This window comes from Dromaius novaehollandiae, chromosome 3 (assembly GCF_036370855.1).
Source record: "Dromaius novaehollandiae isolate bDroNov1 chromosome 3, bDroNov1.hap1, whole genome shotgun sequence".
NCBI lineage: Eukaryota > Metazoa > Chordata > Aves > Casuariiformes > Dromaiidae > Dromaius > Dromaius novaehollandiae.
The window spans coordinates 51,540,205-51,555,502 of NC_088100.1; the positions used below are offsets into that span (position 1 = coordinate 51,540,205).

The 15,298-nt window shown below is 45.1% G+C and overlaps 1 protein-coding gene across 1 annotated transcript in view; it reads right to left on the reverse strand.

Annotated features, from left to right (window-relative positions):
- Positions 1-150: 150 nt before the first annotated feature.
- METTL24 (methyltransferase like 24) overlaps positions 151-15,298 on the reverse strand; it is a 68,078-nt gene continuing 52,930 nt past the window's right edge. Inside the window, exon 5 of the mRNA XM_026119943.2 lies at positions 151-15,088. Coding sequence (XP_025975728.2) covers positions 14,774-15,088 — 315 coding nt within the window. The 3' untranslated portion in view covers positions 151-14,773. The remainder of the gene's footprint in view (positions 15,089-15,298) is intronic.

The window sequence follows — 15,298 nt, forward strand, 5'->3', positions numbered from 1 at the left end:
TTTCCAGTTGTACCAGAGTTCAGATAAGCTCATTTTCTTGCGCTGTTCATGCAGAACTAATGCAAATTGGAAGCAGGAAAAAAATCTTTTAAACTCCATATCTATTCTGATTTTGAACCCATAATGGAAATAAAAAAGAGGTGTAACAAATTTGTCCAACGGGATCAGTCTTTAATCAGAGTTTTGAATTACACTATATTGTTGTTTACTAAAAATCCAGTCACTGTTCCTTAGTTATAGTCAACGGCAAAGGAGTAATAGCCATAATCAGCAGTAGGATGGAAGATAAGGCACTTTGATAGGTGAGTTGCAAAGAATCTCAAATTGTGGTGACAGAAGGACCCCCCCCTTTTTTAAAAAAAAAAAAACTTTACAACTTTTGGAGGCTGATTAACAAGTCAGTTCTATTCTTTCAAAGAGTACTCGCTAAAGTTAGGCATGTGTGAGTGCACATGAAGCTTATGGATTTTAAACCAATAGTCTAAAGCTGAGTTTCATGTTTTTTCCACTGGCTGCTCATGCCATCACGTGTCTACGATAAATTTACATCTATTTTCCATTTACTTTCCCATCTAGGTAACCTTGTGTCTGTTTCCACAAAAAAGCTCATAGGCTATTTTTACATGCAGCATACTCGTCATGGTAATCGTGCATTGCCTAGCCTCACACCCATGTATACATACTGAGATAGGAAAAGCTTCAAAAATTGCGAGTGAGAGGATGAGTGGGGGAGTGTCCTGAGGCTCCTGCTCTATGGAGGGAAATAAGCAGCTGTTCTCATTTCTTGACTCAAAGAATGTAGGTAGGAATGAGTTGCTGCTGTGTCACAGACCATGAGCTTCTGACATGTGATTATCTTTCACAGGGAAGACTTAATTCTTGAGCTGGGTCTTGAGCTCTGCTGTGTAGTGTGCCCTATATGCATGCTGCGTAAAGAGGTAGTGGGCTGAAATAAGTTAGAATACTTTTTTCTTCAAATACATTTCCTAATTAGATATATATTAACAGCTTGGAAGTGTTGGGAATTGGGGAGGGGAGGGAGAATTAGAGCAGATACAAAATATTGGTTTCCATATCAGAAACATCTCTTTTTCCAAATGCGTAAAAGCATGTAAATTGTAACAGCACAAAATGTTTGGCTCTGTAGTTGGTGCTGTGTTGTTCCATATATCACCTATGAAGCGGAACTTATTTCCCCCATGTAAGTATATTAATGCAGTAATAGACTAACTCTCTCTTCTGCTTTGAGGGAGAAAAACAAGAAATGTTGACTCAATAAATTCTGCTGGAGTTAATGAATTAGGATCAAATGTTTGCAATGAGCCCTGAATCAAAATTCCACTGGAAACTTTCAGATAAAATCCTTTGTCCCTCGCTGCTGGTCACTGCGTTAATCTTTTGTGGAATTTCTCACATCTGCACTGAAGCCTGCAGGGGGAATTTTTATGAGCGTAATTCCCTCTTGTCAGCTTTGAAGTTATGAACTTTAAAGCTCACGATGTCAGCTAGTTTGCTGTGCATGAGGATAGACAGCACGTGTCTGTAGCGTGTGAGTCTAGACTTGCCTTTCCAGCAGCCACCTGGGAAAAGATTTCTTATTGGGCTAATTAACTCTAATTGTGTCATTCCCTTATCTTCCCAGTTGCATGTTTCACCAGAAATTGGTCCCTTGCAAATGTTGGTCAGAGCAAGCCTAGACTGAGACCTCTAGGCCAAACTTAGTGTGCGAGCAGACAGGGAAAAGCAGCTTCTGGAGAACAGGGAACAGCATGTTTTGAGTTTCCCCAATTTATTGTCTTCTAGCATAAGGCAGAGAATGCAAGGAAGTAATTGAAGCTGCGAGAAGCTTCTTGTGAGGGCTGGAGGCAAGCATGCCACGCTGTCTGGGAGAAATCCTTGAAGGTGAGAGTGCAGGGTAGCTATGACAGCACTGTAATTTTGTTCCCCTTGATCATACATCTGTAACTTTAAGGGATGATGTGGCAGTACGTTGACACTTTTATTTATACCAGTTACTTTCGCAGTGGGGATTTGATAGAGAACCATCTCCATCATTCTTGGAGATCTGCCTTGGAAACTTGATAGTTCTTTTGGCCTTGTGCCATCTTTTTCTTGGACTTTATTTCATTGGGGGGGGAAATATCCCACATATCCTCATGCAACTCGCTGGTAAGAAGGCTGTCTTTCTTGAAGCAGATGGTCTTGGCATCTGTCTTGCACAGTTTATAATGGTCCCTAGTAAGATGGGGTTGCTCAGCCTTTGCCCTCTTTAGGAAGAACAAATATCTAAATTACTGTACATCCAGGAATTTCTGAGATTGTCTTGTAAAAAGCCAATATTTAACAACAGGCAGATGTTCAATACACCACTTAACACTGATGTCTTCACATGCTGATTTAAACAGTAAGCTTTGCAAATCCAGCAGCCCAGTAACACGATGTACTTTCCTTCTTTCTGCCAGCTGGTCATTACAAAGCCTTGCTTCTGCTTGCTAAAAAGCATCTGTATGACAAGCAGTTTGTATAAAGGAGAAAATGCGGGAGAGGGAGGGGAAATTTGCCTGAAAGACTTAACAGGTATATCCATATGCCAGCGAAATTTGTTGACAGGTAGGTTGATTCTCTGAAGAGTACCTGGGGACTGTAGGTTGACTTTGCTAGCTTATCCTCAAAGTCTAAGTCCCGTATCTTGCAGTAAAATGTGTATTTTTGTGTCAGATTTGCTGGTAAGATCAGATACACCAAGGCTGTCTTGCAACACTCAAACGTAACCCTTCCACAAGCAGGTTTTTTTTACAGAAGCTCCTTGCAGAGTTTAAAGCTTTTAGAAACAAGTTCCAATCACTTTCAACCAGGCATGGACTTCTAAATTAGTGAGGTACACTGAAAGTTTGACCTCAAGCCTGTTTGTTACCTTGTTATATGGTAGGCCTTTTAAAATATTAAAGCATTGAGCTTTCCTGAGTCTCCTTTTAACTTGCTGCCCTTTAGGCTATTGAGAGACTGCTGAAATCAAATGTTACTGCAGATACATTGGGTTTGTCATCCAGAGTAAGAGGTTATGATTTGTCCTTGATTGTGTTCACTTAGTCTAAAGCATGTCAAGACTAACTGAGCCTGCATCGCCCCTGATTTGGAGAGGAAGAGAACACCACAAGTCCTCTAGGGAGTAATTTCAGTGATACAAACTTTATGAAGCTTCAAGACCATTGGCAGTTAAGCAGGCATGTTTCTGGGAGCTGCAAACCTTTCCAGTTCTCCTAGCATAATTACCCTGCAGTTGGTGTGCTGCCATAACTCACCAGCTAAACACTTTTATTGTGGAATAAGTGGTTTTCGGCAGAGCTTAAACTCTTGTAAAGCAACATAAAACAAACCAAAAATGAACTGTGCTAGAATAGCTGTAACAACGTCATACGTTAGCGTACAGCAGAGCAATTTTCTTATGCAGATGTGATTCACACAGGCTAGTTAGCTTTAGAGAAGTTTTTATTTTGCTTCTGCATCCTTATACAGTATTTTTCCTTCAGTTCCTCCATATATACCCTGTAAAACATGATCTTTTCCAAATACTATTTGCTCAGGAGATGAAGAAGGAAGTTGTATTCTGAATGAAGTCAGTTGTCAGGCAAACCATCTACAGTAAAAATAAGCAAGGCCTCTTCCCCCGAGTTTTCCAAGGCATGCTGAGTTTTGCTGGAACAATTTCTCTGTAGCAAACTCCTCTGTTTCTCTCCCTTGGTACTTATCCTTATTGAATGCTAGTGGGCTTGGGGTGCAGATGTTGTTTTTGTTTGCTTTTTGTCATATTCCTTTCAATATTAAAAAAAACAGATGGGGTTTTATTTGGGAATATAATGGGAAAATATTATGGGATAATATTTTCTAAGGTTCAAAACTCTTCTATTCCAGCCTTTCCTGGACATCTTGCACAAAGAGGTACAATAAGGCATTTCAATGCCTCTCCTGCCTGGGAAGTCAGTTTGGGAGAGGAGAGTAGAGTTGTCAAGCAAACTCCAAGCACCTGCATCTCAACTGCTCCTCACTAGTGTTAGCGGAGAGACACGGGTACTCCTAGGGCCCGATCACTGTTGTATTAAAGTAGACATGTGAACGGGTCCGATGACCATCCTCCCATTGGGTGCTCACTTTCCCATAACAACTAGACAGGGCACGCAGGGTGGTGGCTCTGTTGTGGATACCTGAAGCTAGGTTCAAGAGTGGGATGCACATTGGTTGATTTGGATTCAGAAATGGATTTCAAAGATGGGGGGCAAATATCAGCAGAGGCACAGGATCACTTTAATTATTTCCGAAAGCTTCGTACTGTGTATACCACACAGCTTTATTTCAGGAAACTGCTGAAAAATGTGTGCTTGGTGCCAATTCACTGAAAAGAGTAGGGAAGTTTGATTCTTACTAACATTGAGATTGTTGTTTCTGTGCAGCAAAACGGGTTCCAGTTTCCTCATTCTGCGATGTCCTGTCCACCAGAAGAAATCCCTGCAAAGATTTGTTCCTGAACCAGCTGTAACACTTTACAAGAGACATGTGAAATTACTTTTATCAACAGTGATTCTGTTCGAGGAATAAGATCTGTTCATTATCCTGGGTAGTTCTCAGGTGCCAGGCTTTTTCTCCAGATACTGCCCACACAAGCCAGCGGAGGGAGAGAAGCAGAAAAATCTCTCTGAATGTAGGTCAGCTCTGAATTTTCGCCATCACTGAAACAGGTTTATACTGACTGCAATTAAATGTCATATTGTGTTAACAAGCAGGAGGAACTCAAGAGTGATTTCCTACTAAATAACCCTGAGGATCCTTTCAAGGGCAAGGGAGCATCTAATGAAGCTCACAAAATCCAAGTTTTTGAATAAAACAGATGGTCTCAGCTGTTGAATAATTTACCAGAAAGAATGAGTGCTTTTTCTTCAGGTGTGCTACTAGGTGATATGTCTTGTTGGCATATGCCAAGAAAAGCCAGGCATATGTTTCTTTTATGCTTTCTTTGATCTTTCACAGACTGAGAGGTGTCCCTCCTGCAAGTGAAGATCACAATTCACAGATGCGATCAAAGACTGGGTCCATAATTGCATGCAATAAACTTGAGGTTCTGGAGTGGGACAAGAAGTCAGAAAGGCTCTTATCTTTTTTGGTCAAATTTTGAGACCTCCAAAGAAACCAATCTGTCATTCAGAAAAGGAACCGCTTTCTCTGTGTTAGCATCCTAACATGTGCCCCTCAGTGCTGCAACTGATTCTCTGGGGAAGGCTAATGTTGCAGTATCAGGTCTTAACAGTGTTAGTTTGGGGGATTAAAATGTATCTCTGCGCCTCGTTTTTACCATGTCACTGTCTAATAACAACTGTAAATTCCAAATCAGTAATTTGTGTTTTATAAATTACGGTGGGCCTCTCTGAAAGGTAAATAGTCCAGCTCCCACAAAAGCATCAGGAAGGATCTATGCAAATAATACTGCCACCACACGCAGATCATCTCTGCAAGGATTCATTTTAGAATGAGCTGAAATATCAAACTAACGCAGTAACAACTCCCGCTTAAGGGAAGAGACCTGTTCATTATGTCCTCGCTAGCTGGGATTGGAACTAGCAGTGGCCACCATGCATGATCAACCCAGTTTATAAACAAGATCCCTTTTTTTTTTCTCATATACCTAATACCAGACAGGTAACACACACTCACTTCTGTCCCTTTGTAGGAGCCAAGCAAGACATGTTCTTCAGTTGTTCTGCAGTAGGGCAGGGACCAGCTTGGCCCAAGGGGACAGTGAGGTAGGATGCCGCTCTCCCCTCCCTGTGGCAGTCAGGTCAGGGTGCCAGAAGGGGCCAGTTCAAACCATCACACAGCCTTGTTGCCCTGTCTTACCAGGGAAGGCTTAGGATAAAAATGCTTACCAGAATAAAAACAAAATGAAGGCAAGGAGGTGGCTCCCATGCTGGGTGGGATGCAGCCAACCTGGCACAGGAGGGACAGGCCTACTGGGTTTGCTCCAAGTAAACTTCATCAAGCAATGACCAAGGAAGGAACAAGAACCTCAAGGCAGAGGACACGTGCGTTGCTCTGGGACAGCCTAGCGAGAGATGAGCCCGAGCCAGAGCCAGCTGCCTCCAGCAACCTGTCAAACCTGGGTAGCTGGGGGTCACAAGTGACTTCAGCTCACTGGGCAGGAACATGCAGGGTTTGGGAATGCCGACTCCCTTTTGGGCCAGATGCAGAGGATATTGGGAGTCTGCTATCTTATAAAAAAACTCATCAGTTGGCGCAACAAGCAGCAGAACAACACCCTTGCCATTGCAGCCAGCCCAGAGATATAGGAGAGGAATTGAGTAGCCTCAAAAATTTGATTTCAAGGCTCAGCAGTTACCTCAAGGTGGACAAGGTTTCACCCAGAGCCAGGAGGGAGGCAGTGGGCTGGCAGCTCTGGAGAACTGATGCAGATGCCTGCAGGCAGAGACCTCCAGGAGATGCCCAATACACTTGGGAACCGAGGGCCAGAAGCCTCTGAAGAGTGCAGGGCCAGGAAAGACACATAACTGTGAAACTGAGCAGATCCTGAGGAGCACTACAGAAATACAGCTTAGGGTCTTGTGGAAGCGTATTGCTGAGCGAGTTGCTGGCAGATAAGGCCAGAGATGCAGGTTGGCTAGCTGACACCTGATGACTTGGGCTGATTTGGCCTTGGTGCTCCAGCTCCACTTTGGTGCAGGCCCCTTCCTGGGCTGCTTGTGGCAGGAGCAGCTTGAGGTACAAGGCTGATTTTCCTCCTTAGATGCTCAAGGCTGAGCCACCTGCAGCAGGGCTGTTGGGGTTCATCTCTCCACCCAACAAGAAAGAGGAAAAGGCTTTAGTGCATTGGCCACAGAAAGTGCTCGATGTCGCCCGCACTGGGTGTTCAGGGCAATGCCGGCACCAACTAGCAGCCCCTGCTTCCTGCCCAGGAATGGCCACACCCTAACTGGTCTCCAGGCTGTGGCTATAATGGGGGAACTGACATGGGGTGAGGAATGACAACTGGATTTGGACAGGTTCTCCCTTGTGATCGTTCCACAGACAACGATGGCAACCAAATTTCTTTTAAATATGGTCCAGGCATTAAGCGTTGGGAAAGATGGGAAGTGGATACATTTAAGATTTGCTCCTTTAGGTAAAAGAGGTCAGTTAAACAGATGGGGTAGGGACACAAAAGCAAGAGCTCAGAAAGGACGGCTATAACTCTGCCTTGAGAGACTTTAAGTAGAAAGGTACAGCTAGTGCATAAAATAAGAGCTGTTCCTCTTCTCCCATAATATCATATAACTACCTCCAAAATAATAAATGGCTTTTATCCAGGCTGTATCTTAGATAAGGTTTCTTTAAAAATTACCATAGTTATTGGAAACGCTCCTTGCAGCAGATATATTTACCAGGGCCTAAACTGTTGCTGACACTACTTAGCAATCCTAAGCAAGAGATTAGCTCAGCACGTGCTAAACTGTAAATCTCAGGCAAGGAAGAATCAGGATAGAGCTTCAGTCCACTTCTATAATTTACATATATATCACTGCTTTTTTCTTCAGAGTAATAAATGATGAAACATCTGCCTCCCTTTGGAATTTTAACATTTGAAAGTGAGCACATCGTTCATTTTTTAACCTCTATCTACTTCTTAAAGTACCAGCGTGAAACAAACGATAGTAAGCTACAGTGTAGTTATTCTAAGGCTAATCACGAGGAAAAACCTGTGCAGTGCTAAAGACTATATTTTTATGCTCTGTTAATAAATCATGACTTGCACCTGGGCTTTTGGCATCCCCCTCTTTTTCTTTTTGAGAAATGGATATTCAGCCATTCTCTGAGTAAGTGTGTTTGTTCCAACAAGCTATATATTGGTTTAGGAAATGTGGCACTCTCCCTTGCATTTTAATGAAACCCTTCATAGCCTTGCGTTCTTAAACTACCTTAGTACTTCATGTACAAGATTTTGTGGCAAGCATGGCTGTCCCAAAGAGGGTATTTCCTACTCCTTTTCAAAGGTTGCAGTACTCTCGGGTTGTGTACTGCCTGGCCCACTGATGGCAACACTGACCCCATGGAAAGCGCTTTTCCCAGTATCTCTAGCCACAGGGAGCCCAACAACACAGCAATGTGTCATCTTGCTCTTCAGTGCCACCGAGCCGAGGAGCTGGTGCCCCGCAGTGCGTCTTCTCATGGCTTCACTCTGGGTAACTGCAAAGCCCCTTGCTCTCCCATCCAGGCAAGATGCGCAGAAACGGGAGCGACATTTATACTAGAAAACAAAACAGTGCTGAGCCTTGAGGCAAACTATCACGGTCTGGCCATGTCTATGTTGTTAAACCCTCTGCAATTCCAAAACAGGGTGGCTGTATCCAAGCTGTCCTTGGCTTGTGCAAACTCTCAGACTATGCCTGGGATTTGTCTGCAAGACTCCTAGATGGCCTGTGCCAAAACTGTGCCAGGGAGCTTGCTAATTTAATCAAGTAGCCATTCCCAGAGCCTGTGAACGCAGCCTGCCACTGCTTAATTTACTAGCACAGATATAGCTGCAGTCATCACCTATTAATAGTCCCAGTCTGGCTGCACTAGCCTCTTTTTCCCCTAACTCAGGTATTTAATATGCAGAAACCCATGTTAAGTTCCCTTAAACTCCCCTTCACAATAACCTGGCGTAACTAGAGTAGACGCATTTGTTTTTAAAGGAAATGAAAATGGGATCAGAAAGGCAGTAAATCAGAGACTTTATACAACACAACAAGGCACTGTCAGTGTGACTGGAAGGCAGCAGATTGAAAACCAGTGTGCATTTTTTAAACAAGAAAGCACTGAACCTCTAATCACAAATTAAAACGTGATTCAGAAGGCTGATACAATCTGAATGCATGAGGGCACATAGCTGGCTTTCGCTGAAGAGATTAAACTTCTCCATTTCCACTCTCCTCCCTCACCACCCTAGTCAATCACCCTCAAAGTAGAGTATGTTTTTACCTCTTCCCCATCAGCCTGCGGTCCGTGGCCTCTGGGACAACAAGAGCACTTAGTCTGCTTCATTCAAGTGGTTTCAAGTTCCACAAAGAGCTTTGCAGGTCTGGGTGGGGAGCAGGGAGCTGGGGGTCAAGGCAGGCTGTTCCCTGCACTCATGGAGCAAGGGAAGTAGGAGGAAGAGTATTACTATGGGAGTAACTATGCCTCTCTTAAGATGGGGCCATAGTTACTAGCTGGGCTTAGCTGCAGAGGCTACATCTCCTTGTGGTCCTGCTGGATGCCCATTTCTGGGTAACTAAGCCTCTGCCCCAATGTGCATGGAATTATAGTTACTTCCTCCCTATCGACTGGCTTCACCGACCACTTGGTAGTATTCTAGGTGAATCTAAATTGATCCGACCATGAATTATCTTGGTATTCGTGTGTCCAAAGCCCTTTGCCTAAGGGCTGACTAAAGCCATACCAGTTGAACTTAGGGGCTGGTTCTTCTGGTTATATCTCAAACCCCCGCAGACACGATGAACAACCTAGTAAAATCACGGGTTGCCAATATTGTCTCAGTGGCCACCCAGACAGGTCAATTTCCCTGTGATGTCACAGGGGATATCCCAGTGGCGGTAACAACTGAGTAGGTGGTCCAACCTTTCCCAAATTTGATATTTTATAATTAGGACTTTGTCAGTTGGGGAGGGATTTGTCCCGAATCACCTCACAATTGCATTAAAGATCTCCCTGAGGTTTATGAGGTGCTGGCACCTGTCAGATCACCTCCAATGACTGGGGTTGAAGAAGCACTGGAGGAGGACATGGTAGACAGTGTGCCGGTATCTCCCTCTGGGCCCGCAATTTTTCCATCGGATGTGATTATTCCCATCCTTGACACCGGGGGGGAAACGACTGACGTGAGCACGCCGGTCGTGAAGGTCTCTGATGAACATCCAGCATGCCCATGCTGTGGTGTCAGGATGGGGAGAACGGCGGCTTTAATTGATCATCTCCAAAGGGCCCATGGTTGGTGACGAATCCTTTATCAGTGCTCCCATTGTGGGAGGACTGAGAAACATCATAGTATAGCGTGCCACTTCCCAAGTTGCCAGGGAGCTCCAGTTGAACCTGAAGAAGCAGCTTCGGAGGGCCTCAGTGGATTCCCGATGTGAGGAATGCAGCCGTGAGTTTAAGACCAAAAGTGGGCTCTCTCAGCACAAAAGACTCGTGCACCCACAACTTAGAAACAAGGAATGGATTGAGTCGTCTCATCCAAAGGCAAAGGGACTGCGAGGTATGCATAAGGGCTGCTGGTCTGAAGAGGAGATGGCGCTATTGATAGCTAGAGAAGAAGCATAAGAATGAGCGCTTTGCGAATAAGCTCATCGGGGAGCATTTTCCCACGAAAGCGGCGAAGCAGATCAGCGACGAAAGACACCAGCTCACGGCAGGTGCATAGGCATCAGCATCGCCAAAGAGAGCAGAACACCAGCGTGAAGGGGACAAACTGGCTGAACGGGAGAGAATAGAGATTATAAAGATGGAATATAGTACAGCAGAAAGAATACGAGTGGGAACCCTCTCCTCCAGTCAGAAGGTTGCTTTTGAGGAGGTCCTCGAGGATGTCAAAGACACCCAAAATGTCATCAATGTGTCATCAGAGGAGTGGCTGTCACAGCTGGCGGGACATGCCGTAACAGCCAAAATGAAACAACTAAGGAAGCACCAAGCTGCACCTGTGCCTGAGAAGGTAGAGAGGAGGTGGATGAACATCAGGGCAGTGAAATGGGGCCAATACTTGAGGTACCAGCAGCTCTTTGAAGTAGATCGCAAGCTGGCTGGTGTCATCTTCGATAACATCGAGGCACTGAAGTGCCCCCTTCCGATGGACAAGCTTTATGGCTCGTTCAGAAAGAAGTGGGAAGAAGGCAGCCCCTTTCTCGGTTTGGGTGCTTTCCACAGTGCTGGAGCAGCGGACAGTTCTACATTCAAGGAAAAGATCTCCCCGCGGAAGTCCAGAAGAACATGGCCAAGATGATTAAAAACTCAGTCCCTGGGCCTGATGGCTTGAGCCTGAGGGATGTTTTAAAGAAAGACCCTCAGGGCAGCCAGTTAGCCGAATTGTTCAACCTATGGCTTTTGGCCAGGAAGATCCCTGATGGAATCAAAGAATGTAGAACAATCTGCGAAGTGCCATGGGTTTTTTATCATGCCCACAAAAGACTCTTATACAATTAACAACTGTGACCCATGGAAGATTGATGGGGCTCAATTAAATATGATTGAGCCTGGTAGCTCTGAGAAATATTTGGGCCTGGGAGTTGACCCATGGATTGGTCTCTCCAGACCAGAGCTACGAAAAAAGCTGTGCACGTGGGTGAAGAACATTGGGGAGGCCCCATTAAAGCCACTTCAAAAGGTAGAAATGTTGAAAATGTATGCAGTCCCATGGTTGCTGTATGCTGCAGATCATGCTGGTGTGAATGCCTCATACCTCCATTCCATGGACCTTGCCATAAGAACGGCAGTGAAGGGCTGGCTTCACCTACCTTCCAGCACGTGCGATGCCATCCTATACACCAGCACCAAAGATGGCGGTCTTGGAATTGCATGGCTGGTGAGCCAAATTCCTAATATTCAGGCTCGGTGGCTGCACCGAATTGCTCAATCCTCCGATAACATCATGAGAGCTACTGTTCTCAAAGAAGGGATCCAGAAGGAGTTTGAGAGGGTGTGGATCACCGCAGGAGGTAGAGCAGATAAAATATCATCAATAGGGGAGGAACTCCCCATCGCAATTCCCACTGTACTGGAAGGAGGCGAGTTGGCATCTGAATGGGAAATTCCAGCTCCCTGGGTAATCTACCTTATTCCTAGCAAGTGGAGAAAAAGAGAGCTAGAGAATTGGGTCAATCTAAAAGCGCAAGGGCATGGCATTAAGAACTTTGAAAATGATAACATCAGTAATGGTTGGCTTGTACGTTACCGGGGCATTCCTCACAGGAGATTATTAACAGCAATACCACTGCGTGCCAATGTCTATCCCACTAGAGTGTATTTGGCACACGGGCTGGGAGAAGGGGCATGAAAGAGGCGGAGGCATTGTCCCACAGAATGGGAGTCTTGCTCACATAATCGGATACTGCCCTGTAGTCCAGGACGCCCAGATCAAGAGGCATAACATCTTATGTGGCATGCTGGCTGAAGAGGCTAACAGACGGGTGGGAGGTTTATTTAGAGCCCAACCTCAGGGATGACAACAATGAACTTTTTAAGCCAGATTTGGTAGTGGTTAAAGGATTCCGGGCGAAAGTAGTGGACGCTACAGTTCGCTATGAAAGTGGATTGTCATCTCTAGATGATGCAGCGGCGGAGAAATTATGAAAAATACCAATATCTTGTGGAGCAAGTGAAAGAATTGACAAAAGCTGGAGAAGTGGAGTTCTTGGGCTTCCTGGTTGGCACTCGCGGGAAGTGGTACAAGGCGAACGACGGCTTCCTCGCCGACCTTGGACTCTCCGGTAGCTGCCAGATGAGGATAACAAGGCGCTTCTCGCAGAGGGCTCTCCTATCCTCTGTGGATACTCTCCACATCTTTAACAGTAAAGGTAAGAGTGTTTAATTGTTTTTTTACTTGGCATAACCATTGTTGTGGCTTTGCTAACCCAAAGTCCTTCTTTGGAAGGCAACAGTAAAATTCTTCACACAGAAAACATGGGCTTGCTCAGTCTTCTATACTGCTGAATATTGCTTTTGCCCGGCTCCCTTGTGGTTGAGCTTTGTATGTTGGGACGTGACATCGAGTCTCCAAATGCTCCACTACATTTGACCTGGGCAGATGGGCTGCCTTTCAAGCCCAGCCCAGAAAAGGTGCCACAGAAATTCTATGGTTCATGAAATAGCAGGGTCACCTGCCTGCTGGTCTCTTCTGGGACAAAGAGAGCTGAGACAAAGGGCTGGAGTGGTTTCTGCTGGGGACAGAGGTCTCCGCCGGCCCTGGGGTATCAGAAGCCCTCAGCAAGGTGGGAGAGGAGAAGATGCCTTGCCTGAGGGCAAAGCACAGGGAGAATGGCTTGATGTATTTGTGTGGAAAAGCAACAGCTCTGGAGAAATCTGACTCATCTGGCTGGAAAGGAAAGCTCCTGCCCTTTTTTCCCCTCTGCCTGCTTGCTGAGACCCTGTGGGCATGCTGGATATAATGCAGGGCTCTGCTCAGGGAAGGAGAGGATCAGGCAGCTGCAGCAGTGGAGAGCATGAAAGAGGAAAAAAAGAGTATGAAAGAAGGGAAGGAAGGAAATCCCAGGTTTAAAAGAGGAGGAATAATGCAGGGACAGAGAAAGAGAGAAACTTGTTAGAAACCCAGCACTGAATTGAGGAACACCAAGGGGAGGAACACTGAGCCCTGCAGAAGATGGAAACCAAAGGAAGTTACAAAGTGCATGTATCGAAGATGTGGAAATGGTGAGATCTGGTATTTTAATGCAAAGTTTAATGTCAAAATTCTTTAAAAATAAAAAAAGATCCTGCTATGTACTTTTCAGCTCCCCCATTCCCTACCTTCTCAGGGAATGGCCAAGCCTGGCTTCTATATTGCATTGCACATTACCCACATACTGACTTGCAGTGCCCCAGCAAGTCTGCACAGGGCACCCTCTTGGGTCTATGAAAGCAGGTGGCCTTCACCTCTATAGCCATAGGCACAGACGCCAGGATGTGGCCTCCTTGTGTTAGAGAGAGACAACCTGAGCCAAGGAAGTTGCGTGGTGAGGAGCTAGCAGGCATCCAGAGGCAGCACTGGATAAGGCACACTGCTAAACATTCAACTAAACTCTAAACCCACCAAACAAAAAAGCCCAGCTTTCACAGCTCTTTTAAATAATTATTTCACTAGAAGAAAAATCGCTTGCTGCAGCCATTGCAAGAGTAATTTAAAAGAAGCAGTTCCATAAGCAGATGAACTACTGAAGCCTGGTTTTCTGTGGCTCAGTTCTCTGGTGGCTAAGGAGGGGGAGCTCTGATGGCAGCTCTTCCTGCAGGTGGGTATCAGTGTCCCACTGCCTTGTGTGTGCGAAGCACTGAACTCACTTCCTGCAGTTAGAGTGCCTTTACGATCTGAAGTCAGAGCACTAGAAGCTGCTCAACAAAATAACTTAATGAAATATGTAGGACTTTGGTGGTGATATCTACCTCTGCCAAATTCAGCGGAAATTTGCCAGTAAGTTCAAGAGTCGGTAGGAACATACTGTTTTTGCCTAAAATTTGTTCCATAGGAAACAAGGTCAAAATAAAGAAGGTGCAAGTCAAAGCACGATCATTTTATGGAAATGTAACACCTGACCATTTCTGAGAAAGGAGCTTACTCATGAGCATTTTTAAAACCAGATGCCAGCATGTGCTGCATTAAGGCAGGTTCAGCTCACAGAGCAGAGCTTTCGGAGGCAGAGTGAGAGGAATCTCCTCTCTGCTCGGGGGAGACAGGAGCCAACGCACAGGCACAGTGCAGGTTTGGAAAGCCATTGTTAGCTGACTCAGATAAACCTTTACAGAATGCCCCTGTCCTCTAAGAAAGTGTTCCCACTGTCAAATGCATTGCTATACAAAAAGTTTTGCAACACCTATCTTCTCCCAATACCAGTTCTTTTGACAACGCTTAAGAATAAAAGCCAGTCCATTTTGTTAGCAACCTCTGTATGCATATTTAGCAACTTTAGCCACTGACTCCGAAGTCCTCTTCAGTAATGCTGCTGGGCCAGATGGCTCACAGTCGCACATCATAAATTCCTTTCTGCTATTTCCATCTTGTATTTACCCAGCTCAGTGTGTAACAGCTACTGGCATTGAAGGCTTCCTTTTTCAGAAACATCTGTGGTTTTGATAAGTCTTTGTAGGTATGGAAAAGCCTGAAGTCCTTCAGCTCCAGTTCTCGGAGCAGACTGTACCAGTACCGCACCACAGTGCTGTCATTGCCACTGACCTCAAATCCAGGCCAGTGGATGTGCACCTCAAAAACCAGCTGTCCTATCCGCTCAACAACATCTTCCAGAATCAGGTTTTCCAAAATTTTCCACTCAGCACTCTCCACATCTGCCTTGAGGACATCAATCTGTAACAAAAACATAATTACTGTGTGAAAATGACAGGCTTTGCAATTACTATCAGTAACATCTGAGGCCAGGCTTTTCCATATTGTAATATACATAATCACTCCTATATGCAGTTGTTCTTGTGTGTTTTTTTTTTTTAAGACTCTCAGAACATGCTAGGGCTAACACAGACTATGTGGAGTTAGACCCCTGCCTGTTCACAGCCCTTC